General features: G+C 40.0%; 1 protein-coding gene and 1 long non-coding RNA gene across 2 annotated transcripts; one reads left to right on the top strand and one right to left on the bottom strand.

Moving 5' to 3' along the window:
• Positions 1–6,009: 6,009 nt before the first annotated feature.
• LOC135289323 (uncharacterized) lies at positions 6,010–10,874 on the bottom strand. The gene is made up of 2 exons (XR_010352100.1): positions 10,737–10,874; positions 6,010–7,851 (listed from the first exon to the last, which is right to left on the bottom strand). It is a non-coding gene; the product is annotated as an uncharacterized LOC135289323 (long non-coding RNA).
• Positions 10,875–10,920: 46 nt separating this feature from the next.
• ISOC1 (isochorismatase domain containing 1) lies at positions 10,921–26,461 on the top strand. Its single transcript, XM_064402819.1, has 5 exons — positions 10,921–11,302; positions 20,729–20,848; positions 21,036–21,239; positions 21,621–21,737; positions 24,980–26,461. Exons 1-5 carry the CDS (start codon positions 11,003–11,005, stop codon positions 25,124–25,126), a joined length of 888 nt encoding a protein of 295 aa, XP_064258889.1. The 5' UTR covers positions 10,921–11,002; the 3' UTR covers positions 25,127–26,461.
• Positions 26,462–27,349: the final 888 nt, after the last annotated feature.

The raw sequence follows: 27,349 nt of genomic DNA, 5'->3' as shown, positions 1-27,349 counted from the left end.
TCATTTTGGAAAAGTCTGGATTAAAATTCCAAAGGTGAGGCACATTTTGAAGTCCTAATACTCAGAGCTCTTCCACTATAAATATATGTGTGTGTGTGTATATATGTATATATATATATATATATATCAGTCTGGAAAAGAACAGCCTCTGGGAAGATGTTTACAGAAGCCTTCCAGTAGCTGAACCAGACTACAAGAAGGTGTGTAGAGGGACTTTTTACAAGAGCATGGAGTGATAGGACAGGGGAGAATGGCTTTAAACTGGAGGGGCATGGATTTAAATTGGATATTAGGAAGAAATTTTTTATTGTGAGGGTGGTGAGACACTGGAACAGCTTGCCCAGAGAAACTGTGGCTGTCCCATGCCTGGAAGTGTTTATGGCCGGGTTGGATGAAGCTCTGAACAGCCTGGTCTAGTGAAATACATCCCTGCCCATGGCAGGGGCTTGAACTAGATGGTGTCTAAGGTTCCTTACAATGGAAACCATTCAGTGATTCTGTGATACTAAACAAGAGAGATCTAAGTTCCTGCTTCATTTGCAGCTATCATGCTTCAGGAGCAGAGTCGCTCATTTCACAGCTGAGTAGCTGAAGGAAATGGAGTTGCTGCACGCCTAGTTGTTTCAGTGCCTAGCTCAAGAGCTCAAATGCTGAGTGAAATTTACAGGATGCCATGATAGAGCCTTAAAAATGTGAGGGGAGAGTCATATGCCTGCAAATAAGATCAGAAGTCGGTTCAAAGAAATGCCTAAATTGACTAGTAGAGAACAGTGAGAAGATTATGTCTTAAATCCATCTCCTGTCAGCACATAGGTATCTAATTCTCATTTGCTGGGAGCACAGAGATAATTGAGCTCTCACCTAGAATTACACAAAACCAATTTTTTTTGCAAATGCAAAAAATTTCTACAGATTACCATGAAAAATGCAGCCATATACATTCAGCTCAGTTTCTATCCAAGCATTTAATTAGAATCATACATTAAAAAGAGAAAATGATTTATTGATAACACATGAAAACCCTGAAATCAGTTATATATCTCTGCAGTAACAAAGCCATATTCTGTCACAGGATAAGGCGAACGTCTTTTGGAGTATAAAACAATATAACTCCATTTCCATTTTGCTAGTCACAAAAATCCAATTTTTGTGAAGAGACGCTTACAGCTACCCAAATGCCTGTAATCTGCCATTAACAAAGAGGTTTTGTTGGGAAATTTGCAGATCAAAACAATAAGTATGATTCACTGTTGTATCAGTCTGCCTTTGACAGATCTCTGCTACAACGAGTAGTCCCTATGCCATTTTTCAGGTATATTTCAAACTAGCTTGTGGTAGTAAGTTTTTTCCAGAGGTACAGATTATTTTTAAAGACCCTCATCTTTTGCTATATTAAAACTATATTTCTTTAGAAAAATGGTGTATACAGAAAGCAAATTTTTGCGAAATATTTTTGAGATAATTCACTTTGTTAATCTAGTTCATAATATTAAACAAACACTACCTAACTAAAATGTTGCTCTATAGTCTGTATTTTTCTTGAACCTCACTATGTGATGTTCAGTACAAGTTCCTCCTAGACAAATTTTGACCTAGTTAAGATAATCTCTGCCTTGCTTTTGTACATAAAAAATAGTGTCAGAAAAATACATCTTAAAAAACAGTTTCCAGGACTGATTGAGGACAGTCAGGGAATTACCAATAGCTTTTTATTTACACAACCAGTGGATGAAGTGCAATTACCCTCATGGTAGCTGCACTGTACATGTTTTGTTGGCAATTTCCATGGTCATATGCAGAACCTGTATATTCAGGCATATTCAGAATTGAAGTGGAAATAATTCTTTCTGGAACCCATAAATCACAGTATTTTGCTTTCTGTCACCACCATCCTATCTCTGTTTAAAAAACAAATATTCTAAGTATAGGAGCCAGCAGTACATTAAAATTGCACAGTGAAATCAACTGAAGCAATACACTAGATAGCATTGTTGCATTTAATAAAAGGTCTGTTGCATTCAATAATATATTAAAACAAAAATGTATTACTAATTTTGATGATAATCTATTGTAAAAACAGTTCTACATATATGTTTCTTAATTTGCAAGAGAATTAGGTATTTGCTGTCACATTAAGATTGGAGTCACTAAGAAGCAGTTATTTGAAAACACACTGTCATTTCCAAAACTACAGATTTTAGAAACCTTACTACAAGTTTTTTTAACAAACAAGTCATAACTGCTGATTCACATATCTGGTGTGAATGGTCATTGTGGTGGTCATTGCAGAGGTTGTCACTGCAAATTCTCACATTACACCAGGCAACACAGACATCTCAAAACCATAGTGTTGCATTTGGCACTAGAATTCTGCCTTTTTTTCCTTTTCTGAACCCCATGCCACCCATAAAGTTGTTCAATTTTGACATAAACCCCCCAAAGATTATTAAGAAAAATGGAAAGGATTTCAGCTATTCAAACTCTTAAGTAACACTGAAGATGCCTATTCAGTGGAACCACTGAAACACACAGAGGAAATAATATTATCCCTGCATATTCCATTACATCATTCTTTGTTAATAAGACCCTGTCCAAGTTAACAATCTTTTTAGTCTTATACTTTCAACAAATACTCATTTTAGAGCACATCATTGAACAAGGAGTCACAGAAACCCAATTCCCAGTGGGAGAAATCTCTGCAAAGATAAAGAGCTTTAAGAAAAACAAAAAGCACTTTTTTTTTAAATCTTGCTTTAGCTTTTATTTGGATGCTACAACAATAAAGCCTGAATCCAGAAACAGTGTTTCAACAAATAAAGGTCTCATACACATTATGTATGTGTTTGCAAAGTGGGTCAGCTGTCAGACAGCTTCACTCATATGAATATGATCTACTAATTGTGCAGGTGGCAGCAGACCTGGAGTGACAATGAGGCTATTCATCCTGATCTCTCAGAGATACTTACAATAGATGCTAGCTAAAAATATCTGTGCTCTGGACCTCTTCTTTCTCCTATGTTCTGTTACTCAATTTTTAAAAAAATGTAACTTTTAAGGCAACAGGAGACAAAGGGTAATTTTTTGTTAATGGAAAATCACTCACAGATTAAGAGTCCTGGAATTAAACCTATGAATCTCCTGAGAAATGAAAACCACATTCTGCTAATGCAGAAGTTTGTTAGGCAGATGTTCCCAATGACAGTAATCAAGTTAGAAAGCTTTTCAAAGAGCTCTTGAGTTAGTAAATTACATCCTCAAGATAAAATATTTAGAACTGGGAAACTGAAGACTGGAGTGACGGATTTAAAAATAGATAAAATGGAGATAAATGCCGACTCCAAAAGAACACACAGAAAATATTTCTTTTCTCCTTAAAAATCTCTGACAGTTTCCTCTGTCTTACAATTGGCTGATATACCTCATATAAGTGGAACTACACTTTCCAATGTAGGTCAAAGCCTGCTGAAGAGAAAAGTATTCCAAAAGAAAATGCAAAGGCACAATGTGATAGAAGCACCTTGTTGATTTGGGTCGCTATTCACTCCGAGAAAGAAGCAGAGGGCAATAATTCTGTCAGATAAAAATTAACCTAAGAGAGTTTAGCTGTAAGTAATTTTGCTGGTTTTGGCTGGGATATAATTAATTGTCCTCACAGTGTAAGTATGGGGCTGTGTTTTTGATTTGTGCTGAGCACAGGGTTGGTGACATAGAGATGTTTTTGTTGCTGTTGGGCAGGGCTTACACACAGCCAAGGCTTTTTTTTACTTTTCATACTACCACAATGGTAAGGAATTTGGGGATGCATGGGACACTGGGAAGAGGAACAGCCAGGAGAGGTGACCCCAAGTGACCCAAAGAGGTATTTCATATCATATCCCATGTATATGTATCACACAACATCATGCTCAGTATGCAAAGTGCGGGGCAGAAGGAGGAAGTGAAGGTTTGGAGTGATGACATTTGCCTTCCCAAGTAACCGTCACATGTAATGGGGCTGTGCTCTCTTGGAAACAGCTGAACACCTGCCTGAACATGGGAAGCTGGTCAAAATAAAGGGAAAGAAGCAAATGCATAGGCTGTAGAAACAAGGACAGGTAACCTGGGAAAAGTATAGGCACGAAGTTTGGTTGTATAGGATTGGGTAATGAAGGTGTGGAAGACCAAGGCAAAGCTGGAACTGAACTTAGCAAGCAATACAAAGAAAAATAGGAGGGGCTTCTACAAGTATATTAATCAGAAAAGGAAGGTCAAAGTGCCTTCACATCCCCTGATAAACAAACTGCTAACAATGGATGAGGGGAAGGATAAGGTACTCAACAATTTTTTGCCTCCATTTTCAGTGGCAGCCTTGGTTTTCACATCTCTTGAGTGGATGGACAGCAGGATGGGGACTGGGTGTGCAAAGTTATTCCCACAGTAAATAAAGATCTGGCTCACGATCCCTTGAGGAATCTGAAAGTACATAAGTCTGTGGGACCCAATGAGCTGCATGCCAGAATCCTAGGGAATCAGCTGATGGAGTTGTCAAGCCACTCTCCATGGTTTTTGAAAGGTCCTGGCAGTCAAGGGAAGTCCCCAGTGACAGGAAAAAGGAAAACATGGTACCCATCTTTTAAAGGGGTAGAAAGGAAAACCCTGGCAACCAGCCTCACCACCTGCCTGGGAATATCATGGAGCAGATCCTCCTAGAAGCTGTGCTCTGGCACATGGAGAACAGGGAGATGATTCAAGACAGGCAGCACAGCTTGACCAAGGGCAAGTCCTGCCTGACCAACCCAGTGGCCTCGAAAGATGGAGTGACCAAATTAGTGGACAAGGGAAGAGTTGAGATATCATTTATCTGAACTTCTGTAAAGCTTTGGACATGGTCCCCCACCACTCCCCTATCTCTAAATTGCAGTGAGATGGATTTGACTGGTGGACTGTTCAGTGGATAAGTAATTAGGTGGATGATCACATCCAGAGGGTGGTGGGCAACAGCAAAGAATCCTGACAGACACTGTGACAGGTCCCTCAGGGGTCTGTACAGGGACCAGTGCTATTTAATATCTTCATTAATGACACAGACAAAAGGATCGAGTGCACTCTAAGCAAACTGGCAAATGACACCAAACTGAGTGATGCAGCTGAGACACCAGAAGGATGGAATGTCATCTAGAGGGATGTGGGCAAGACAGAATTCCTATAGGAATCTCATGATTTTTAACAAGACCAAGTGCAAAGTATTGCACCTGGTGTATGGCAACCTCTGTTATCAACACAGTCCGGGGGATGAGCAGATCAAAAGCAGCCCTGTGAGAAGGACTTGGGGTGCTGGTAGGTGAGAGGCTGGACATGACCCAGACATGGGCATTCCCAGCCCAGAAAGCCAAACGTGTCCTGGGCTGCATCCAAAGCAGCGTGCGCAGCAGGGGAGGGAATTTAAAGTGAACTACTCCCATTTGTGGAAGAAGTATCCCATTATACAAATGTCCCTGAGCACAGTGTATACCTTCCAGTGTGGGAAAGGCTACAAATATATAAAACTACATCAGGTTTGTACTCTTAGATATTAGGTATAGGAACACATAGTTATACACGTATTACAGCTATTGTTCAAAAAAGCAAAAGCCGTGACAGCTGGTACAGAAACCAGATGCCAAAGCACAAAGACCACAGTAGAGGCGGCAACAAAACTGGAAAGGAAGCTGACCTGGCAGCCACTCATTCATGAAGAACCACCTAATTTGCAGGAGAAAATCTTCAAAGTTTGGCAAACTGGTTCTTTGGGGAACTTGTCTCATAGCTTCCTAGATCTTTGTCCAATCAACTAGAAAAACTGGAACGGTCCATAACTGCTAAGATGCAACTAGATGAAAAGATACTCCCTCACGGGTAGTACACAAATTCTCCCAAGCAGCAATGCAAAAGATTTGTTGAGATTGTGGAAACTCTACAAATGCCTTAAGTGGAACATTTCCAGGTTATAAACAAAATAATAATAAAAAGAAATCACAACGACAATAAAACAAAGTGACATGTGAGTATTTAACAGGATTAAAAGTCTAGAAGAGTTATGTTGAACTGGAGACAAACAACACAACCCAAAGAAGGACTTGCATAGAAAATTCTTTCAAAAGTGGCTTGTGACTAAAGCTTATTTGATCTAAACATGTACAAGTTATCAAAGACATAAAAATAAACTATGGATCAAGCAACAGGCACAGTACAGACAACACTCAAAACGCTCTTCACTATGGAAACTGCTGTCCCATGTGACCAAACATTATTGATTCAAAGGAAAAATTAAACAGAAACTAAATAACCCCCAAATCCTAATGTATATAAAGAGTGGAAGAGTGACTGCAAGAGATGCAGATCAATTATATTATAAAAGAAATGTTGGAAGTTTTCAGGCTTGTCAACCTTCAGACAACAAAATGGATTTTAAGATCTCTGCCACTGTCATTAGCCAGTTTGACAGAAGGAGATGAAAAAAACCCTCTTCTATTTAGTCTCTGTCTGCCTGGAAAAGCATGTTTTTACATTTACATCAACAATGTTGAAAATCCTTTCATAATAAATCCCAAAAGTAAACTTAACTGAATTTTTTGACCGACATCTGGTGTAATTCCAAGTTATTCTGTGCCCTGAATATATAGTTGCAATACTTAATCTTGAATAAATGACAAATTTTTACAACTTTGTCTGCTGTGCTTTAAAGGCAAAACATACTCATTAAGACTGTTCTTTAATAGAATTACCATACTATATTTAGTGCTTCTAATGAAGACATGAAATTATTTATAACCATAGAAATGTGGGGCTACCATATCTGAAAATAGGTCTAAGAAATTTTATTGTAACATATCACTGTGAAAACAGTCATATATCCAGAGAGTAAGCTCTTTATATATGGCTTTATACATGGCTGCCTCATAATACTGTAATTGTTCCCAACTTCAATTCTTTACATTACTACAGAAAAAAACAGCTGAGTTTTGTAATTAAGCTTCCATTGTGGCATCATCATTTTAATAAAATTTGCTTTAGCAAAAGAAAGAAAAAAAAAGTTAAAATTCAGCAGACTGCTTTGGCAGTGCTATTTTTTTCCCCATGAGAACTTGAATTTTCACAGTTTTAGTCCTAGTAACCTAGAAGTAGGGTCTTGTCCATGTTTTGGCTCTGCCTCATGGCACTATATTACAGTTGGACTCGATGATCTATTCAGACCTAAACAATTCTATGACTCTCTGATTCCGTGGTTACCATTCGTGTCACATTCTCCTAACCTGTTCTGAGTGTTGTTATATAGGAAAGGGTATCAAAAGACATCAAAATACAGCCTATAGGACATGATGTGGCTAACACTGAATTTCTAGAAAAAGCAATATTTTTCTTAATTATGTACCAGAACTGATGACAATTACTTGCAATATGAAATGCCACAGACATGTGTTACAAATGCTATTACACACTTGTGTTATTCAAATTGAGTTAATAGTACCATGTTTTAAGCCAATGCAATGGGGATCATTGGGCACTTTTCGTGTGTACTCATACTCTTCTCTTTATATGAAGCAAAAAATGCTATGCTGGATTTATAGGTGGGCTAAGCCTTGTATTTGTAATGGTGTGATACCTCTGCAACTGCCACAGGAGCTGTATGATTGAGACACACAAAACGTTACCGAATCCAACTTACATTCACTTGGTGATGCTTGAAAAGTGTCCCTTCTCAAGTTTGGATCTCAGGGTGGTATCTTGACAACTGAAGATGACCAAAATTGGCATGGAAAAATACATAGTCTGAGCTGTGCTTGCACCATAAGTGATTTCCTCTATGGGACAATACTTTTCAAGCCCAGGCAGCTACAAAGAAAGAAGGAAGAAAGAAAAGAAAGAAAAGAGAGAAAGAGAAAAAAAGAGAAAGAGAGAAAGAGAGAAAGAGAGAAAGAAAGAGAGAAAGAAAGAGAGAAAGAAAGAAAGAAAGAAAGAAAGAAAGAAAGAAAGAAAGAAAGAAAGAAAGAAAGAAAGAAAGAAAGAAAGAAAGAAAAAAGATTAAACTACTGTGAAAAGACTGACTATGAAGTTACAGTGTAAGAGACAGAATTTAAAAGTGAAAATATCCAAGGCTGTACAATATGATACCAGCAGAAATAAGACACAGAGCAAGGCCAAGATTAGCTGTCACTTAGTAAAGACAGACGGGTTGTATGGTAAAGAAAGCAGCTATTGCATTGCCTTTATGTGTGTGCAGGTGCCTAGTCACTGTGCTCCTCTGCCTGCAAGACCTCCTGTGCAGGGAGGACCAGCCCCTGCTCTGGGTCCTTGACCTGAGGGGAAACAGGGGAAGCAGTGGTCAGCTGCAGCAGAAAAGCCCCTCATTCTCCAGGTTTTGGATGAATGTGGGTACTGCCTTGAGAATTCCTTGTCATTGCACCCATTTAATCCTGTTAGCAAAACTTTTTCTGTTATTTAAGTGAGCTTGAATCTGGTGAACATACTAAAATATGTTATGTGTTCTGCATAATAACTGATTTTTATTCAAACGTATTTATTATAGACAGCAGTTTAGAAAGGTAAGAACCTGCTATGGCTTATTTTGTTAATACAGATGTATCTATCTTGCTATAATGGAAAAAGGAAATCCATTTAAAAGGCACCATTAATCCACAAAGCCACTACCCATGCTATGTTTTAGAAGTATATTTAATTTTAGAACTGCACTCAATGAAAACAAAGTACAAATTAAGAAATGGGAACCAGTTTAAGTCACAGAAAATAAACAGAATTCACTGGATGTTCAATTTGTCACCTTTTCTTTTGGAAAACGGGAACTGATTCAAGTCAGCTAATGACTAGGCCATAAAATTGTTCACCCTGTATTCCTCTACTGTAACAGCATTAATGACTGTCTGTATCAATAAATTAAATCAGCAGAACAGTAAGCATGGACAAATAATTAAAGTAAGCCCTGAACCCAGGCCAGTGGACATTTTTTATAGCTGGCAGGTGGAACAGAGTTGTACATAATTCACCAAACACTCCCAAGTATTCACCTCATTTTTAGAGGTGAACATTTATTTTTTTTCCCAGCTACATATTGTCCTATGCAGGATATGATCAAGTGTTTAAACCAAACCCAGATGCACAGGCTCTCCACTCTTTTCAAAGTATATCTTAACCACAGAGATGTGTTCAGTTAGACTGAGTATGTAAGTTTTACACTATCTACTGTGGAAAGGAGGTGGAAATTCTGTATGAAACCACTGAATTCACTGGCAGTTAGAGATGGCAAAAAAGAAGAGTATTTTAGACTTATGATTGAATCCTTTTAAAAACTTAGTATCTGTAATTTCTGCCTAAACACCGTATCACTTCAGTGTTTTTCCTGTAATGTGCAGGTGCCATTGCACATTTGTTTCTTGGGTAGTGTGTAAAATAATCACTTCATGCTGCTTCGGTGCCTAGTGAGTACACGAGTGCGTAAGTACATAACTGCAAAACATTACTTATTCTCACACTTTTTAAATCAAATCATATCAACAGTGTTATTTTCCAGTGACAAAAAACCCCAACAAACCAGTAAATACATAATACTGTCATTTAACATGACAGCTTCAAATTTCTGATATCAGTAAAGCCTGAGAACAATTTGCATAGAATCATAGAATGTCCTGTGTTGGAAGGGACCTTAAAGGTCACCTAGCTCCAATCCCCCTGCTTTGAACAGGGCGACACCTTCCACTAGACCAGGTTGCTCAGAGCTCCATCCAGCCTGGCCTTGAACACTTCCAGGGATTGGGTATCCATAGTCTCTCTGTTTAGTCTCTTCCAGTGCCCAGTTTGTCTCGGCATCCTGTTCCAGTGCCTCAGTAAAGAGTAGCTTCCTCATACCTAATCTAAACCTACTCTCTTCCAGTTTGAAGTCACTCCCCTTCGACCTGTTATGACATGCCCTTGTAAAAAAGTCATCCATCTTTCTTGTAGGCTCCCTTCAGGGACTGGAGGGCTGCAATCAGGTCACCCTGAAGTCTTCTCCAGGCTGAACAATCCCAAATCTCTTCATCTTTCCTCATAGGAGAGGTGCTCCACCTTCCTAATCAACTCTGTGCCACGCAAACGTGCATTAACCTTAATGGTGCATTGGCACCGTGCATGAAAACATCCACTTGTTTTTAACAGAGAATATTTTCTTTCTATGCGAGTATCACATTACTCAGATCTTTCCCCCAAGCACATTTTAATATAACAGAAACTCTGCTAATTATGGCAAAAATAGGGGCAACAATTTCAGCTGTCAGTCATGCCTGTAGAAAAAAATAAATATGGTAGAGAGCATGAAGCTACGAAGGAAAAAAATACGCGTTCTATCCTGCTCACTTCCCCTCATCCGTGGATGGAGCTGGAAGCTCGGAGCCGCGGCTCGGGCACCGCCCGCTCCGCAAAAACGGGCAATTCCGAAGGAAGACTCGTAGAGAACTCAGCTACCAGTGCCCCACAGAGATCTGGGCTGCATCACCCTCCAAAGCAACCCGGCACGTTTCAGGCTCTAACAACAGGTTTCCTTCCCCGCTTCCACGGGACGCGGCCGTGCCGTCCCCGCCGTGGCTGGGCCCGGCGTCCGCCCGGGCTCCGAGCCCGCCCTGCCCCGGGCCCGCCGGGGCCGCACAGCGCCCGTGTCCCTTTGCCCCTCTCCGCCTCTCTCCGTCCGGACGAGGGCGAGTGCGCCCCTGCGGGGCTGCTCTTCTCACTGTCCGCCTAAGCAGGGAAGGCGGCGTGCCCCCGCCCGAGACACCCCGAGTCCGCCCGACGAAGGCACCCCGGCAGCGCTCTCAGCCCCGTGGGGCTGCGGGGCAGGGCCGAGCCCCATGGCGGGGAGGAGGAGCAGGAGCAGCCGCAGCTGGGATTGGGGCCCGCCGGCACCGCCCGGCCGGTCGGGGGGGAGGAGGCGGCGGGAGGAGGAGCGGCAGCGCGGACCGCAGCGAGCTGGCGGGGCTCGGCGCGGCGGTCCCTGAAGATGGCGGCGGCGGAGCCCGGCACCGCTCCGGGCAGCGGGAGCTGCGCGCCGGCGGGCGGCGGCTCCGTGCCCGTCCTTTTCTGCTTCTCGGTTTTCGCGCGGCCCTCCAGCGTGCCCCACGGCGCCGGCTACGAGCTGCTGATCCAGAAGTTCCTCAGCCTGTACGGGGACCAGATAGACATGCACCGTAAGTTCGTGGTGCAGATCTTCGCCGAGGAGTGGAGCCAGTACATCGACCTGCCGAAGGGCTTCCTGGTCAACGAGCGCTGCAAGGTGCGCCTGGTCCCGCTGCAGATCCAGGTGAGAGCCGGAGGCGCGGCAGCGCCGGCCGCCACAGGTGCGTGTGAGGGCGGGCAGCCCGTCCCGTCCTGCCGCGGCTGGCCCCGGCCCCTTCCGGGAGAAGTGCGGGATCCTGGAGCTGGCTGGGAGCGTGGGCGCAGCTCCGCAGCCCGCGCTCTCTTGTCTCTCCGTGGAAACTTTTTGTTTTCCAAGCCGGGGAGGCAGGTGCGCTTTGCGCCACGCGCGTGTGTTAAGCGGGCTTTGCCTTCGGCTAGCCAGAACTTACTTGGCGCCCTGGGTGGGAAGACAAGTCAGGTCGCTGAAGTAATCAATGCTCTCCGTGAAATCAGGCGGCTGGCTGGTGCTACCCGGCCTTAGGCGGAGGTAGTGCTGCGAGGTCGAAACTGAAAGAGTGCCCAGTAAAGTGGGCTCTGCCAGAGCTAGGTATCTTGGCTTGTAGTTCATCAGGACCTCTGTATCCCTCTTTGCCTCAAAAAGCTCTTTCTGATATGCAGGTTTATAGCTTGGTAGTTTTGTAGCCGCAAACTAGAAAGCCAGACTGCCAGATTGATGCAGTTACAGGTGCTTTCCTATGAAGATACTTTTATGCCCACGAGAGATTGGTGTAAGTTGTGCTGTAATACTCACTGAAAACACATTGCTTCTTCCTTTCTCCAGTGTCTGAGGATTCAAATTAAAAAAACCCCGCAAACCAAAACAGACCCCAGGATTAAACCCCACATCATTGCTGTTTTCATTCAGAATATTTAAAAAAAATTGTAATAAGAAAATTTTAGTTTGCCTAGCCGACATTTCATTGGAAAGGTGTTATCATAAGAGCTGAAACATTTCTTGTCTTCTCTTAATGTTTTCAGAAATGTCTAGTTAATCCTGTTCGTAAACTCTGCTTTATCATAGTGTCATCTATGTATAAACTCTCGAGGTGGTCTGTTTGCTTACACTGCAGATTAAGGATGCCTTTGGCATCTTTTGTTTTATTCTTAACTTTATGTATGGAAAGAATGGTTAAGAAGAACAAACTAGTTTAATAAATTATTAACACTCATCATATACACTCATCATATTCAGTTTAACACTTTTCTGTTTCTGTGTTGTAAACAGAATTTATGGGGGCCCAATCAGAAAAACTGGAAAGGAGCAGTCTTTCCAGCTTGCAAAAAGAGTTGGTATAGGTGTTAATTAAAGCAAGGGTGTTAAAAACAGAATTTGGGTATTCTGGGCATATAACAGTGTTTCAGGTCAAAATATGGTTCTCATTTGTGCATGCAGATCACTACTCTGCAAAGACTCCCTTGCAGATGCCTTCTGCACTGAAACTGTAAATGCAGCTCAAGCATTTGTAGCAGGACATATGTCTTGGAATAAAGGTCAGTATCGAGACAAGGATACATCACTCCCAGGGTGCAAATGCGCCAGACAGTTTTGACTGCAGGAATTCAGGATGAACCAATATTTTATATATTATTGCATATTTGATTGCCTACTTACACCAATACTGTTGCAGTTCTGTTGCAGCTGTTGATATGAAAAGGATGGTATTTGTGGGTTATTCCTTGATATGTTTCAGCAGCTGTGAATGAGCTGAAGATGTCTCAAATGAGACATCACAGTGATGTCAGTCAGCTTGCCTTAAGCCAGAGACAGGTGCTCGGAGATCACTTGTTTGAGAAACATTTGGTATGATACAGACACAGCTGAGCTTTTTAAGAGCTTTAGGACTTAGTGACGGGAATATTATACTTTCTGTGTATTCATTCAGGCATTGCCACTATTATATGTCCTTTTTTCCTTCCCTCCCACTTTTCATCCCTCCCTCCCTCTGTGATGTTTTATCTGCAGTTACACACAACATTGATTTGTCAACTCTGCGTGTGGCATAGTCAGTGGAATCACTATTTTGGATGTATATTTCAAGAGGGACAACTTTTGCTCATTGATGTGATTAGACTTTCATATTTAGAAAGACATTTCTGGTTTAAAATTAAAATTCAGAGATGCTAGCAGCTGTATTGCTAGACAATAATTTCAGTGTTTTTATATGCATGTTTATGAGGTATGTATATGCATTTAGTTGGAGGTAGGATTTTAACCTTTAAGGCAGCTAGTGCCCATGATCTCTGGTATGTTATCCTTCCATTTTGATTCCTATGCAGGCCTGTCATAGAAGGATGCCTTTTGGTATAATAGCTCACAAAATGTCAGCATCAAATGATGTTTGACTGGGCTGTTTCAATTTCTTGTCCCTGCGGCTGAGGGTGGCACTAATCTCATGGTGGAATTACCATATGCTGCCACTGGAAAGCCACTCCATGAACTCAGTTCAAAGCTTGATCTGTACAGAGACATTTGCTCTTTCGTTGTTTTATGCCTTTGTACCATCCTCATAGGTGTACATTTGTTTGGTGTGGGTGTCCTGACACAAAACAATTACTTAAGCTTTTGATGGCCCTGCAGTGTTAGGTGGGCTGGTAGAACATCACTGCACTGTGATGTTCTGCCTGGCTGCTACTCCTCAACTCGAATCTCCTCAACCACAGACGTGCACTGGAAGCCGATGTTTCCTCAGGCCTCTCTCAAATGGAGGGGCTGCATCTGCTTTTCATAAATTTTAAGTCTTATAAAAGTATTTTAACAGGAGACTGTAATATTTGTAGTTTGGGTGAGGAATGCAGGACCACTTTAATCGCCTCTACATACAGTTAAATAGTGCTACAAAAGTATTTTCCTTGTAGCTGCCTTTGGAAAAGAAAAGTAAGGAAAAAGACTTCAGTGATATCCAAAGACAGCTATGTGCACATTACAGCAGCGTAATAGAGGAGTTCAGGCAGCTTTCAAATACATAGCCAAGAAAGACTATTTCACTGTTACTTTCATAACTTCAAGGTGACTTCTCCTCAGGAGGCCTTGTGCTCTGTATTTACAAACTGATACAAACTGAAGCTAAAAGGGTAAAATTATTGCTGAAACCATTGCATAGGGCGCATCTATTTGAGGACAGTTTTTTTGAGACAGATTGGTGTTTTAGGCTTATCTGTCTTGAAAAAAATGGCTTGCAGAATGATATTAAACTTTTGCTGAATGATAAGGTAAATAAAACATGACAACACACAGATTTTGCTCTTATTGCACATACCTGATATTGCTGGAATAGTCTGGAGCTAGAACTAACTCAGGAACCCAAGTCCATTTTCTGAAGACCAGGAAAAGCCAAAGCATAAATTGGAGGGATATTATTTTGGGGTTTTAGGGTGAAATTATAAATTTTGATAAATTAGTACATTCCTAAATAAATATGTTTTTTGAAAAGCAGCATGTGGGACCCTAAAAAAGGGGGGGGAAAGGGCTGAAAACACTGAAAGAGGATTTTTTCCTCAAATTCAGACTCCTTATTTGTTTATCTTTACTCTGCAACAAGCATTTTAGTAATTTTAAATTTTGCTGAAGACTTTTGTACTACATTAGTTATATGTGCATCATGTGTTTTTTTAAAACTAAATCTGTCATTTTAAAATGCTGAATTACAGCACATTAAAAGGCTGCACATTGGCTTAGCATAAGATAAATATTTATGTTTCTAAATTGAAACACTTGTAACCTATTTTTCTCTTGAAATTCATCAAACTGAATTTATTCAGTTTTTTTACATCTGAAATATAGGCAGCAAAGTACAAGTGAATCTTACAAATTTCTTTGAGAAATACAGAAGAAAAGGTGGTAGCTTCTTTTTGTTGTTGTCTCTTTTATGCCATTCTTGAAATACCAAGGTTGCAACATCCCCCAGTCTGCCCTTTTGGTACGTAACCTTGACATGAGATTTATGACATCACTAGTGATGTTAAATGGGGTTATTTCTCTGCTCGAAGTTTCTTGTAAATTACAAATACTGTGAGGAAGTTTCATTTTGTATGTCTCATAATTTCCTGGACTTTGGACAGGTAAAGGACAGATAAAAAGCCAGTATATGTGAATATTTTTGTAAAGCTGAACCTATAATTATCGTACTTCATCGCAATCACACTTTGTCTGATTAATAATAATAATCAGCAGAGATGATACATAGCTGTGAAAAAATCACCTCTCCTTTTCCTCCTAGGTCTTTTCTAGAGTAGGATTTAAAGCTGTATGTAACTTGTGACAGCATACCTTTAAATCCTGGTCTGGACAAGGTCCTAGAGATGACTTCTTTAGCTGGGTAAAAGAGCTGGATCAGGTTACTTGACCATTTGATGTACTTATTCTGGTTGTGCTGGGTAACCTTCAGCTGGAGGACAGAAAATCCAAAGGGAAATGAAGTGCAACAAGTGGAAATGCTTATGTACTGTTGAGGGGAACTTCAGGTCATTAGGGTTTTGATGGGTTTTTTTAATTTTTATTTTGAGTTCAGGTTGTTTAATGTTATTGTGGCTATGTTATATGCAGGGTGGATTCTGGCAGATACTGTATGGCTGCAGTGGCTCACAATCCTTGCCCAGCCTGCCCCTTTCTGCAGTGAAATCAAACAGGTGTTGATGTGCCAGCAGAGGTTTGATGTATAGGTGTAGTTTTGCCCTCACCCCAGCTCTTTGGGATGTTGCACTGGGGTGGTCTGTGTGATTTTCACTGCCTGGAGCTGTGGACGTGTCACAGCATTCTTGTAGAAGGGGAGAATGGCATTGAAAGCGAGTAGTAGGATTTACATGGCACACTAAAGAACTAGTAAACTAAACCTTTCCTTTATACATAGCAATACGTGAATTTATTTATGAACTGTGTTAGCTACTATTTATGAAACTTAATTTTAAACTACTTTCTGCTGCACTCTGCACATCTGGTCTTCCATGTAACACCAGCAAGTGTTGACTCTTTGATCTTAGCATCTCTTTCTCCCAGTTTCCCCTTCTCCTGCCACAATTCAGACTGCAAATTAATCAGAAATAAATAAGAAAATCAATATATGAATTATTTGTGTTAGACTTTGTAAAAGCTTTTATTTAGCAAATATACAGTCGACACAACTTTATTTTAGAGAGCTGCTGGTATGAATCTGAAGGCATAAATTAAATCGTATGAAATCAATGTGACAATAAAGAAAAGCAGATATAGTGCTTTTGCTCCAGCTCCCTGTGCTTTTTGACATAAACATATGAGATTCATTGGAAGTCTATAATAAGGATACTCTCTGGCTGGAAAGACAGTTTTCTTCTGCACTTCACTGTCAAATCAGAATAAAATTGAATTGTGCTCTATAAAATGGCTTCCAAATCCACTGTTTTGAATTAGGACAATTCCATTGTCCTTCTCCTTGATGACGCTTAGGGCAAATACTGTTTTTGCAGAAGATCCTAGGCTGGAAGGAGCTGCAAGCATCTGAAAAAGCAGACTTCAGGTATTTCAGGACACGCTGGAAAAACAGGGTGCAATAAGATGCATTTAAAAATGGAAGTAGCAATGGAAATAATCACATGGCACAAACAGATGATGAGGGAGAGTTCAGGGGATGATTTATGGGTCTAAAATGCACCTCAGGAGTCTAAGTATCATCCATTATGAAAAGCGCAAATACTGTACTGGAAAGTACGAAATAAACAGGGCCTGGAAGGGCTGTGAATTGGATGATACTTGAGGCCCTGCTAGAGCAGTGAAGTAGTATGGGCAGAGAAATACTGTTGTGATAGTAGTACTGAGTGCCTCTCATTCCAGACTGCAATTTGAAAACTACCCCAGGGAGGACCAGGAAAACAATTTGTAGGAAGAAATACTAAAAGCATTAGATACATTTTAGAATAAGGAGGGGGAGAGGAAAGCCTAAAGGGAGACCTAAAGGTCTGAATCTCGAGGTCTGGTAATAAGTTTTGCAAGGAGGATGGTAATGCTCTTGTGTTTCAAATTCACTGTGGATTTAACTGGAAGGAACACTCATAAATGTGAGGGATGAGAAAACACTGAAAGGTAAAGGTAACAGAGCTGTGGGATGAGTTTTATAGGAGCTCTGTCTCTGATGGGTCAGACCACGTGGTTTTCTGTGAAGAATATTGGTGTTTGTTTGATCCTTCTGTAGGGGCAGATTGTGCAGCTTCTTGAAGACTTTCCAACACTATTCACATTTGTTCCTCTGCTAAGGGTGGTAGTGCCATTTCCTGCACTGGCAGAGGAAGGTGCATGTCAAAGCAGTAGATTAACTTCACATCAGTCACTCTATAGTCCATGATGGTTTGTGGTTCAGACAGATATTAAAAAATTACAGAATTACAGAATCAGTTAGACTGGAAAAGACCTCTGAGATCAAGTCCAGCCTATGACTGAACCCTGCCTTGCCAATTAGATCATGGCACCAAGTGCTACCTCCAGCCTTTCCTTCAACACCTTCAGTGACAGCGACTCCACCACCTCCTGGGGCAGCCCATTCTAGTATCTAATCTCCCTTCCTGTGAAGAAATCCTTCCTAATGTCCAACCTAAACCACCTCTGGTGCAGCTGTTAAAATGATGGAAAGATTTAAAGGAGAAAATAATAGTCTTTGCTTGTCATATAAATGCTAAGACAAAATGACACGTTATGAGTAGGAACCACACTTACAGATATTGTTTATTCCAGTTATTCTATTTTTATTGCTGAGCAGTGGGAAAGTTAAATGTCATGATTGACTTCTGTGATGGTAGTAAGTCCCAGAGCTGGAATGGGTCACAGTACATGTTCCCTATGGTGTTGAATTGTATATTAATACTGCCTGCCAACTGTTTTTTCCATTGTTCAAGCAAATGGTATGGTATGATGGATGATATTCAGGAACAAGGTGGTTATTTAATTTTATGTCCAATCTTTCTTGGTCCCAGACCTCATTCATTACCCGGTGTAGAGTTGCAGAAGTGTTGGGAAAAGTGTTGGGAAAAGTATCTAGAGGCTGCCTTCCTTAACCCCTTGATCAAATCAGCTGCTGCATTGCTGAATACTGAAAATCTCCTAGGATTGAAAATCTCACATCTGTAGTAAATTTTTTTTCAGTGCAGCTGTAACTTCCTGGTGAAAAAGATTTCCCTAATGCCTGTTGTGATGCTCTTCTGACTTCCTGTGGTATCAGTGAGCCCAGTGTTACATAATCTGCACCATGGTTGTTACTGCATTTGCCTCTGTAACTGCTTGTATTAATAGTGTTGCTGTTTGGCTCACAAGGACTGGAGGAACCATGCTTATGATTGGTTTCTGCTTTGGTAGTAGTGGTGTAATGAATCTGAGAATTGAGGGAATTTAGCATATGCAATTGTTAGCATACAAGTAATTTTCCCAACAGTTTGAACAGGCCATTGCGTATGTTTAAGCATTGCCATTATTAAGCATGGCCTTGGGAATTGAGATCAGCAGCATTTTACTCTGGAGACATGTGGTGAATCAGTGAAAGTTTTGGAACTAATATTTATCGATTCCCAATTCCTTTGTGGTGAGTTGACCTTGGCTGGACACCAGGTGCCCACCAAACTGCTCCATCACTTGTCCTCAGTAGGACAGAGGGGAGAAAGCATGAGAAAGAAGCTTGTGCATCAAGATAAGGACAGGGAGGAATCACTTGTCAATTACCATCAAAAACAAAACAGACTTGGGGAAATCAGTTTGATATAGTGCTAATTAATAACCAAGTAGAATAATCAGAAATAAGAGCAAATGTAAAAACACATCTTCCCTAACCCTTCCTTCTTCCCAAGTCTAGCTCTACTTCCAACTTCTCTACCTCCTCCCTTCAAGCAGCACAGAGGGATGGGGTATGGGGTTTGTGGTCAGGCCATAAAACTTCACCTCTCCCACTCATTCTTTTCACACTCTTCCCCTGCTCCAGAGTGGGGTCCCTCCTGTGGGAGATAGTATGACATGAACTTCCCAAATGCGCATCCTTCCCACAGGCTGCATTCCTTCCCAAATGTTCTCCAGCATGGGCTCCTCTCTAGAGAGTAACAGGTCCTGCTAGGAGCCTGCTTCATCGTGGCCCTTCAGAGTCACAGCCTTCTTTAAGGTGTATTGCAGGCCTCCTTCAAGGCTCTGCTGTGGGGTCCTCCATGGACTGCAGGTGGATTTCTGTTCCACTGTGGAAGCCCATGGGCTGCAGGGGCACAGCTGTCTCACCATGGTCTGCACCAGAGGCTGCAGGGGAATCTCTGCTCCAGCACTTGGGCCATCTCTTGCGCCTTCTTCTGCCCTGCCCTTGGTGTCTGCAGGGCTGTTTCTCCCACATATTCTCACCCTCCTCTTAAGCTGCTGTTGGACAGTGGGTTTTTTACCCTTTCTTAAATATGTTAGCATAGAGTTGTCACCAGCATCACTGATATAACAGATCTGTCTTGGATTCAGCGGCATTAGCATTCTCTTGACATGAGGCTTTTTCTGGCATCTTACAAAAGCCGCCCCTACAGCCTCCCCTCACTACCAAAACCTTGTCACATTAACCCATCTGCACTCTTCCGAAATGCATTCTTTTACAGATTTGGTAATTTTGTTTCAGTTTAAAACATTACAACCTCAGATTCCAGAAAATGAAGTGTATAAAATTAATGGGTACTTCCCAGAAGCTCTTTATTCAATTCGATTTATCTGTCTGCTGAAAAGCTCCTGAATGGATGTAATTTCTCTTGAGTTGCCTTACAACTAAATGATAGTATGTAGCTCTTTTCTTTCCCTGTAGCTTCTGTCTGAAGCCCTATGCTTTGGGCTTCAGGTATTGCAAGTAATTTATTTATACAAATACGAAGCACTCTTTCTAAGGGTAAGAAAATTAAGCATTTGGTTTATTTTTCTTATCCCCTCTCTTCTACCCCTCATGGTACCTTGTATGCGAGAAGCTCTAGGAGATTACTTTTGTCATTTAGATGTATTCAGTTTGGTTTCTAATATTTACAGTCTTCTCTACTTTCATTCTAGCCTTTGGACTTTTATTAGACTTGTGATAAAAGAGTCATAGACAAGCCAAATTGACTACACAATGAAGTAGTGAAAATATATGTACATACAATATTTGAAAGCAAGTGGAAGCCTGAATTTTTTAAAGTTTAATTTATCTTGAGTTTATTTCAGTTCCAATAATTGTGGATTTAAAAATGAATTTGCAGATTGTAATTTTGCTTTTGGTATTTTTTCTTTTTTTTTTGCTGTGATTTAGGCGGTGTGTTCCTCTGTCCCCTTCAGAGTGAGAAATATTGACGTATCTTTATGTTGACTTGGGCTTCCCACCTAATAAAATCTTGATTACATATTGATGATTATACCGTATTGTTCAGTATCGGCTATTTGTTTTAATCCAGAAACATACCAAAATCAGGCTTGAAAAACTTATCTCCTATTTTGACCCAAAGTAACATAAATCCATAATCTAGCAGATGTATTGCAAACTCTTCCTCATTCTGCTGCATTTATGAAAGGATGTCCACTGCCATGGAAAACATCACCTTTATTTCTTTTTTTCAGATTACTACTTTGGGCAACCTGACACCCTCAAGCACTGTTTTTTTCTGCTGTGACATGCAAGAGCGATTCCGGCCTGCCATCAAATACTTTGGTGATATCATCAGCGTGGGCCAACGACTGGTATGTTCGCTTTTTTTTTCTTGTAGTGAGTTTTGATCACTCACTGTAAACTGTTATTTTACATACAGTATAACGATTACTTAGTGTTTATTACTTAGTGTTAGGTAATAACAATGTCTTTGTTATTATTGTTCTTTTCTTTTTTTTTTCTTTATTTTTAAATGTTTTCCTCTCTGACGTCTTACAGCTCCAAGGTGCACGGCTCTTGGGAATTCCAGTTATTGTCACTGAACAATATCCCAAAGGTCTTGGCAGCACTGTGCAAGAAATTGATTTAACAGGAGCTAAACTTGTGCTTTCCAAGACAAAATTTTCAATGGTGTTGCCAGAAGTTGAAGCAGCATTAGCAGAGATCCCTGGCGTCCGGAGTATTGTCCTCTTTGGAGTAGAAGTAGGTGCCTTGCCATTCTGATACTGGTTTATGATAATGTCTATTGGCCCTCAAAGGGGGCATGACTTTGTGTAATTAAAAAAATCAACTCAATTTATATTACTTAGAGCTTAGATATCCTCTACAGAGTAAATTATTTTTGTATTGTCTTTAATGTTATCTCATAAAAGAATTTCCAGTGAGATACTTGTAAACTACAGGCACTTGTCTCAATCTTAACTGGCATTTAAAATGCATATTGAGTTCCCCTGTACTGCCAGGGGTAGAAAAGTATGTATTTGAACTCGAATTAATTATGAGCTCTAATTTGTGGTTGTGTTACTTTCATTTCATAATAATGGTTTGTTGGTGTCTTTTCTGCCCTTGATTTCTCCCCTGTAGACTCACGTCTGTATCCAGCAAACAGCACTGGAATTAATTGGCAGAGGTCTGGAAGTTCATATTGTAGCTGATGCCACCTCATCAAGAAGTATGATGGACAGAATGTTTGCTCTTGAAGTAAGTTTCTTAGTCAGGGCTTTCTTCACTTTGCTTGGTATGTTAAGTTCTCTGCTTATTGTAAGCTAACAAGGAATTTCTATGGACAAAGCAGTGGATAAAAGTTGATTTGGGAAAAGTTGGGTACTCTGATTCTTAAAATAGCATTGAAAATGGAGAAGAAATACTGGCTTTTAAAAAATCTCCTTAAATTAGGATCTAATATGCATAGTCCAGTTTGGAATGTTTGGAATTTAAAAGTGATTGTTCCATGCAATATAGATTACTCTGTATAAACATTAGTATTTTAGCATTTCCCTTTATGCAGTGTTATCTCTACAGCAGAGTAAAAGTAAAAGCTATAAAGCTTCTGGCTTTCTGTCCCAAAGAGTATTTATTCAGGTGTTGAAATTCTTGAAGTGGAATGAAATGCAGTAGTATGTGATCCTTTTCAAATCCCCTTGTACCTCTGTCCCTCCTTCTGCTTTTCCTCATCAGTGCAAATTAAAGCTTAATCGCAGGACCCTGATTATAGTAAAGATTCCCCTCCCCCCTGCTTTTAGGAGCTTAGGCAAACTAAATGTTGAGAAAGTGGAGATAAATGTAACAAGAAGATTTAAAAGTGCGTACAACTATGTCATAGCAAATTCATGCAAATGATTTTTTGATGGTGTACTCCTAACTTGCCTACAGGCATCACTGTTGAAAGTCAAAACCCGATACATACATTAAGTATTGCAATTTTTTGCCTCAGGCTCTAATAATTATTTGAAGTCGAAACTAATGATAACCACAGCATGTTATACTTTCTCATAGATTTTGAGAAGACTTAATTTCTTAAAGGCTAAAGAGAAATCCCCAGCATACAGCGACTGATGAAACCCGTGACTTTGATTAAGTGGAAACCTAATGTCAACTGTCACATAGAGCATAGGGACACACACAGAGTACAGGAGTGACTGAAGTCATGGGCTCCCAAATCAATGTGGTGCAGCAGCAGTAGGAGACAAAACAGATACAGAAAACCTGAAATCTGTTGGCCTTATTGTGTATGTTTTTGTACATTTATTACTTGAAATGTGTCTGTAAGCATAGAAGTTGGGCCAATGTAGAAAAGGTTAAAACAGTGACTGCCTAGCTTTGCTTTACTTTCTAGGTGAAAAGGTATTGATCTTAGAAGTGTGATTGCTAGCAAAAGCTGTAAATTTTTCAATTTTAGGTAACTTTTTGGACACCTTTGCAATGCTTTTTTTTTCCCATCACATAGCATGTGTTTTGATTGTGCTGGTGATTATTATAAAAATATTTGAGTGGGTGTACTAGGAAGTGCAATTTGACTTAATTGATAACGAAAGCTTTCATGTCTGCTTGGATAACAGGTTGTCTCCACTTCTGTTGTGTGCTTAAAAATGACAACAGGCAACACTTCTAGTTACAAAAAACCTCAGAAACCAAAAAAATCTCGAAATTTTCATTGATGAAATAACTCTGCCCAAAAGTTAAGCTTGTGACTATTCTGAATCTCTGCCCTGTCTGATGAAGATGTCTCATGCCAGTGCTTGGTCTCAGATTTAGACAGCTTAGTCTGCTCCTGCTGGTTTTCTTTTCTGTTGTCTTTTTTACTTGTTTCTGCAGTGTGGATGCAAAATACTGTCAATACTTTCCTTCTCAAAGACTCTCTTCTAAGAAAACTTGTGATTTCCTTGGAAATCATCCAATATACTTAGCAAATGCATCTCTTATTTTCTGCTAATCTAAATTCTATAAAAATAATATCTAGTCCTAGAAAAGGTCTAAGGCAATGCCAGCTTCTTCTGAGATGTTATTGTGTGTTTTGCTTTTAAAGAGAATATGTTTTCTCTTTTCAATCAACAATTCACAGACAGAAATGATTGTTTAAGGGTCTAGATTTTTTTTCTCATCCATGCTAGTTAAAACCAAAACCTTTGTATTCTTGGAGAGGCTCATGTTGAAAACATTGCCATAATATTTCATAATAATTTTTCTATTTTTCTTCTTTTTTGTAAGCGGGTGAAATTTAACAAATTTCGTTGTGTGGAGTAGGAGTGCTGAGGAAGGTAGTTACTGTGTTTCAGTGTAAGAATATTGCGAGGCTTGTTGCTGTAATGGCAAGTGGGAGCTCTTGAATTCAGTAAATCCAGTGTTGTTAGTTTGTTGTTATGTAGGCTGTAGTTACATATACTTTACTGGTTGGTCCCTTAAAGTTAGCAACTTCCGCCCAGTTGCTTTGTAATTGAAGAGCTAGAAAGTTTGGAGCTTCTCTTTTTTTTAATGATGACAGTTGAAACCTGTATGCACATATGTCTATTCTCTGCCTCTTGCCCTCCCTTAGCGCTTTCAGGATCCCATTAGATTTGGTGGAGCATGCAGCTGAGTAGAGGATGAGGGAGGGAAAGCTGACTCTATGAAGAGCCAAAGCATTTGTATGATGGCTGGGAAGATGGTGGGGGACATGGGTTGATCAGCCTTTGCTGGAGGTAACTTTGTTATGTAAGCAACAACCACAGTTTTAAAAATACAATAACTTTACAATAAGTCCTGTGCCTTGGGCAACATGGAGCCCAAGCCCTGTTGAGTTGCACACTTACAAGATCTTGCAGACCTCTTTTGGTTTTGCTTTCTCTGCAGCGATATATTTTATCGTGTGGCCTGTGAGAACTGACTCTGGAGTCTGTAATGAAACATCATTTAAAAAGAGCTTCTGTTGTGCCAATATGATTTATAATGTTTGTAGAAGGGATTTTCCCTCTTTCTCCAGAGATTATTGCTACTGGTGCACTCTGTAGTCCGAAAGATGAAGTAGTCATACATAACAAGGACTGAGAAAGAAATTGTTATAATATCTTGCTTAATGCTGTTAGTTGGACCTTGCTATTTTATTTTTTTCCCCGGGCCTTTCATCTGCATGAGAGTGAAGAAAGCTGTCTGGGTTATGCAAGGGAAAGGGTTGTTATTAAGATCTGTGGGGCTGCTGCCTATTAAATCTGACTTGGGGAAGGAATCTAGTTCAAGTAGAAAGCCTTATTTGTAATCCAGGGCACCCTTTTGCCATAGCAAAGTCTAAACCCTGTCAGTTTTTCATCCTAGCTTTATAAATTATACCACTAGGAAATGCTAGAATGGAATTGGTAGTACTTTTGTTAATAGAAGATGTTTTTAAAATTTGTCTGTTCTTTCAAAATTCATTCATTCGCATTTGCAAATATATTACATGATTTTCTCTCTGCTCTTTTATTTTTCAGCGTCTTGCACGTACTGGAATTATAGTTACCACTAGTGAAGCGATATTGCTGCAGCTGGTAGCTGATAAAGAACATCCAAAATTCAAAGAAATTCAAAATCTCATTAAGGCAAGTGCCCCTGAGTCAGGGCTCCTTTCCAAAGTTTAAAGCAGGCATGGAGGAAGCAGATCTCACTGTCCTCTTTCAGAGGAAGGAAAGCTATAAGCGCACATGTACATGTTCTTTCGCTCAAAGTTTGGTAGGAGTGTAAAAATAAAAATTGAACATGCTTGTGCTTGCCTTAGCAAAATTGCCTAGTTATATGTCTGGGTGCCAGTGTGTTCTGTTTAGTTACAGCTGTCAGAAGTTTTGGGTATCGTAGGACCCTTTTGTTGTCAAGTTTCTTCATTAAAAAAAAAATCAACAGAGGTGCCTGCTAGTCCATACTATACACTGATTGTAACAGCTCAAAAAAATGCATATTTCTGTGACACCCCTTGATTGTGTGCTTTCAATTGTTCTGTGATGTCCTGTTTTACTTTTGTATTAATAGAAGATAATTACTTATTGGATAAATGTGATGTGATACACTTTAATATTATATATAAATGAAGTATTTTATTAGGGCATAAATTAAAACTGAGTAAGATATATGACCTATATGTGTGCTTTTGTTCTCTAGGATAAAATTTAAGCACTTTGCTTCATAGATAAGACACATAAATCAAGCAGAGCTGATGTTTGGTTGCCCTAGGTAGCTGAAGTCTGCATCATGACTTTTGATTATATGAAATGGACTGCTCTAGGCTGTACTTTCCTTAAGTGTATACAAACAGAAGACTGTTGTGTAATGAGTTCTTTATAAACAACTGGTGTAAACTCCTCCAGAACTTGCGAATATTACCAAAGCTTTCAATTGGAAATGCTGAGGATGTTTAATAATGAAAACTTTCAGGTTCATGTGCTACATCTGCTAATATGTTTAAATTTATTTTGCTTTGTTTTACACCCAGTTTAGTTAGATTGAATAATTCTATCCAATTTACTCAAGAGGGCTCTGAAAGAAGGTTTAGCTTCTCTCAGTTTTTGTGCTTTTTTTATGGTCTGTAGTTGGGTGGAGTTTGAATAGAATGTGGTCTAAAAATATTCTTCAGAAAAATAGCATCTTTAACATAATGATATATATTTTTTCTATCTAGAACTAATCTTTTGACATGTGATTATTCATAAAGGCACTTCCTTCATGTTCTAGGGGATTAACTATGTTGTATAAAGTTTACAGTGTGCCTGAGACATTTATTTTTTTTAAAGAGTACTAAAAGATGTCATACTAACCACTGATCTTTTTGGTAGAAAAGCTATTAAAATACATGTATTATTTTAATTTGCTTATTTTCCCCACAAGACGGCTCTAAATGAATTGTTTCATAAATAAAAATAATTTCAATTGTTTCATATAACTTTTGTCTGTTCAAAAGAAATAAAAAGTTAACATTTGCTGTCTCTCTTTCGCTTGTGATATTTATTGTAGAGCAAATTCTGAAAGCTGTGTTTGCCATGGACCTTATTCTAGTTTGTACAGCTGTGGAAGTTCTATGGATGTCATGGGAATTTTGTGTAAAGATCAAGGGTGGATAATGTTGAATGATTCTGGTCTTCAGCATCTAGTTATAGTGTTATTTAACACTGTGGAATATGAGGAATAAACATTATGCTTCAAGCTGGAGGCTGGAATGCAAGTTGGGTTAAGAATGCTTGCTATTATCACTGACCTACTTTTAACCTTCTTTCCTGGTATATTAATTGTGTTTCTTAGCAGTACAAAGCTCACTTATATAAATCAACAGCTATGCACAAAAATACTATAAATTTCTTATTAAATAATGGGTTGTCCTGGTTTAGGGCAAATTTGGGAGATAACCGCCAAAGGAGCTCCTCTACAAAAGCAGATTCAATTGCCCCTCCCGCCAAGCGGTTCAGGAGAAAATATCTCCTTGGAGAAAAAAGTGGAAAGAAACCTGTTCATTAAACAATAGAACCCCAACAATATTAAACAATAAAACCTCTTGCTGCTCCAAAAGAGATGGCAATCTCAGAACAGTCCCTCCTGGGCTGCAGCTCCCTGATCCGTCCCTGCCGTGCTGCAAACGCCGCGGCCCAGGCCCGGCCCGGCGGCCGCAGGTGGAGCTGCCGCTGCTCTCTGGGTGTTCAGGCCAGAGCAGGCTTGAACAGGTGCAAGAAAAAGAAAAACCACAGTCCAGGGAACTTCTTTGCCTCAGCTAGCTAAAACTAACTAAAAGCAAAAAAGAGCTCTGTCCTGCTGTCTGTCCATCCACAGACAACACAGTCCAGGAGCAGGAATGTGGAGGAGTGAGTGCAGTCTGAAAACAA

Source organism: Passer domesticus, chromosome Z (genome assembly GCF_036417665.1).
Source record: "Passer domesticus isolate bPasDom1 chromosome Z, bPasDom1.hap1, whole genome shotgun sequence".
Taxonomy (NCBI): domain Eukaryota; kingdom Metazoa; phylum Chordata; class Aves; order Passeriformes; family Passeridae; genus Passer; species Passer domesticus.
This window is presented reverse-complemented; position numbering and strand designations above follow the sequence as displayed.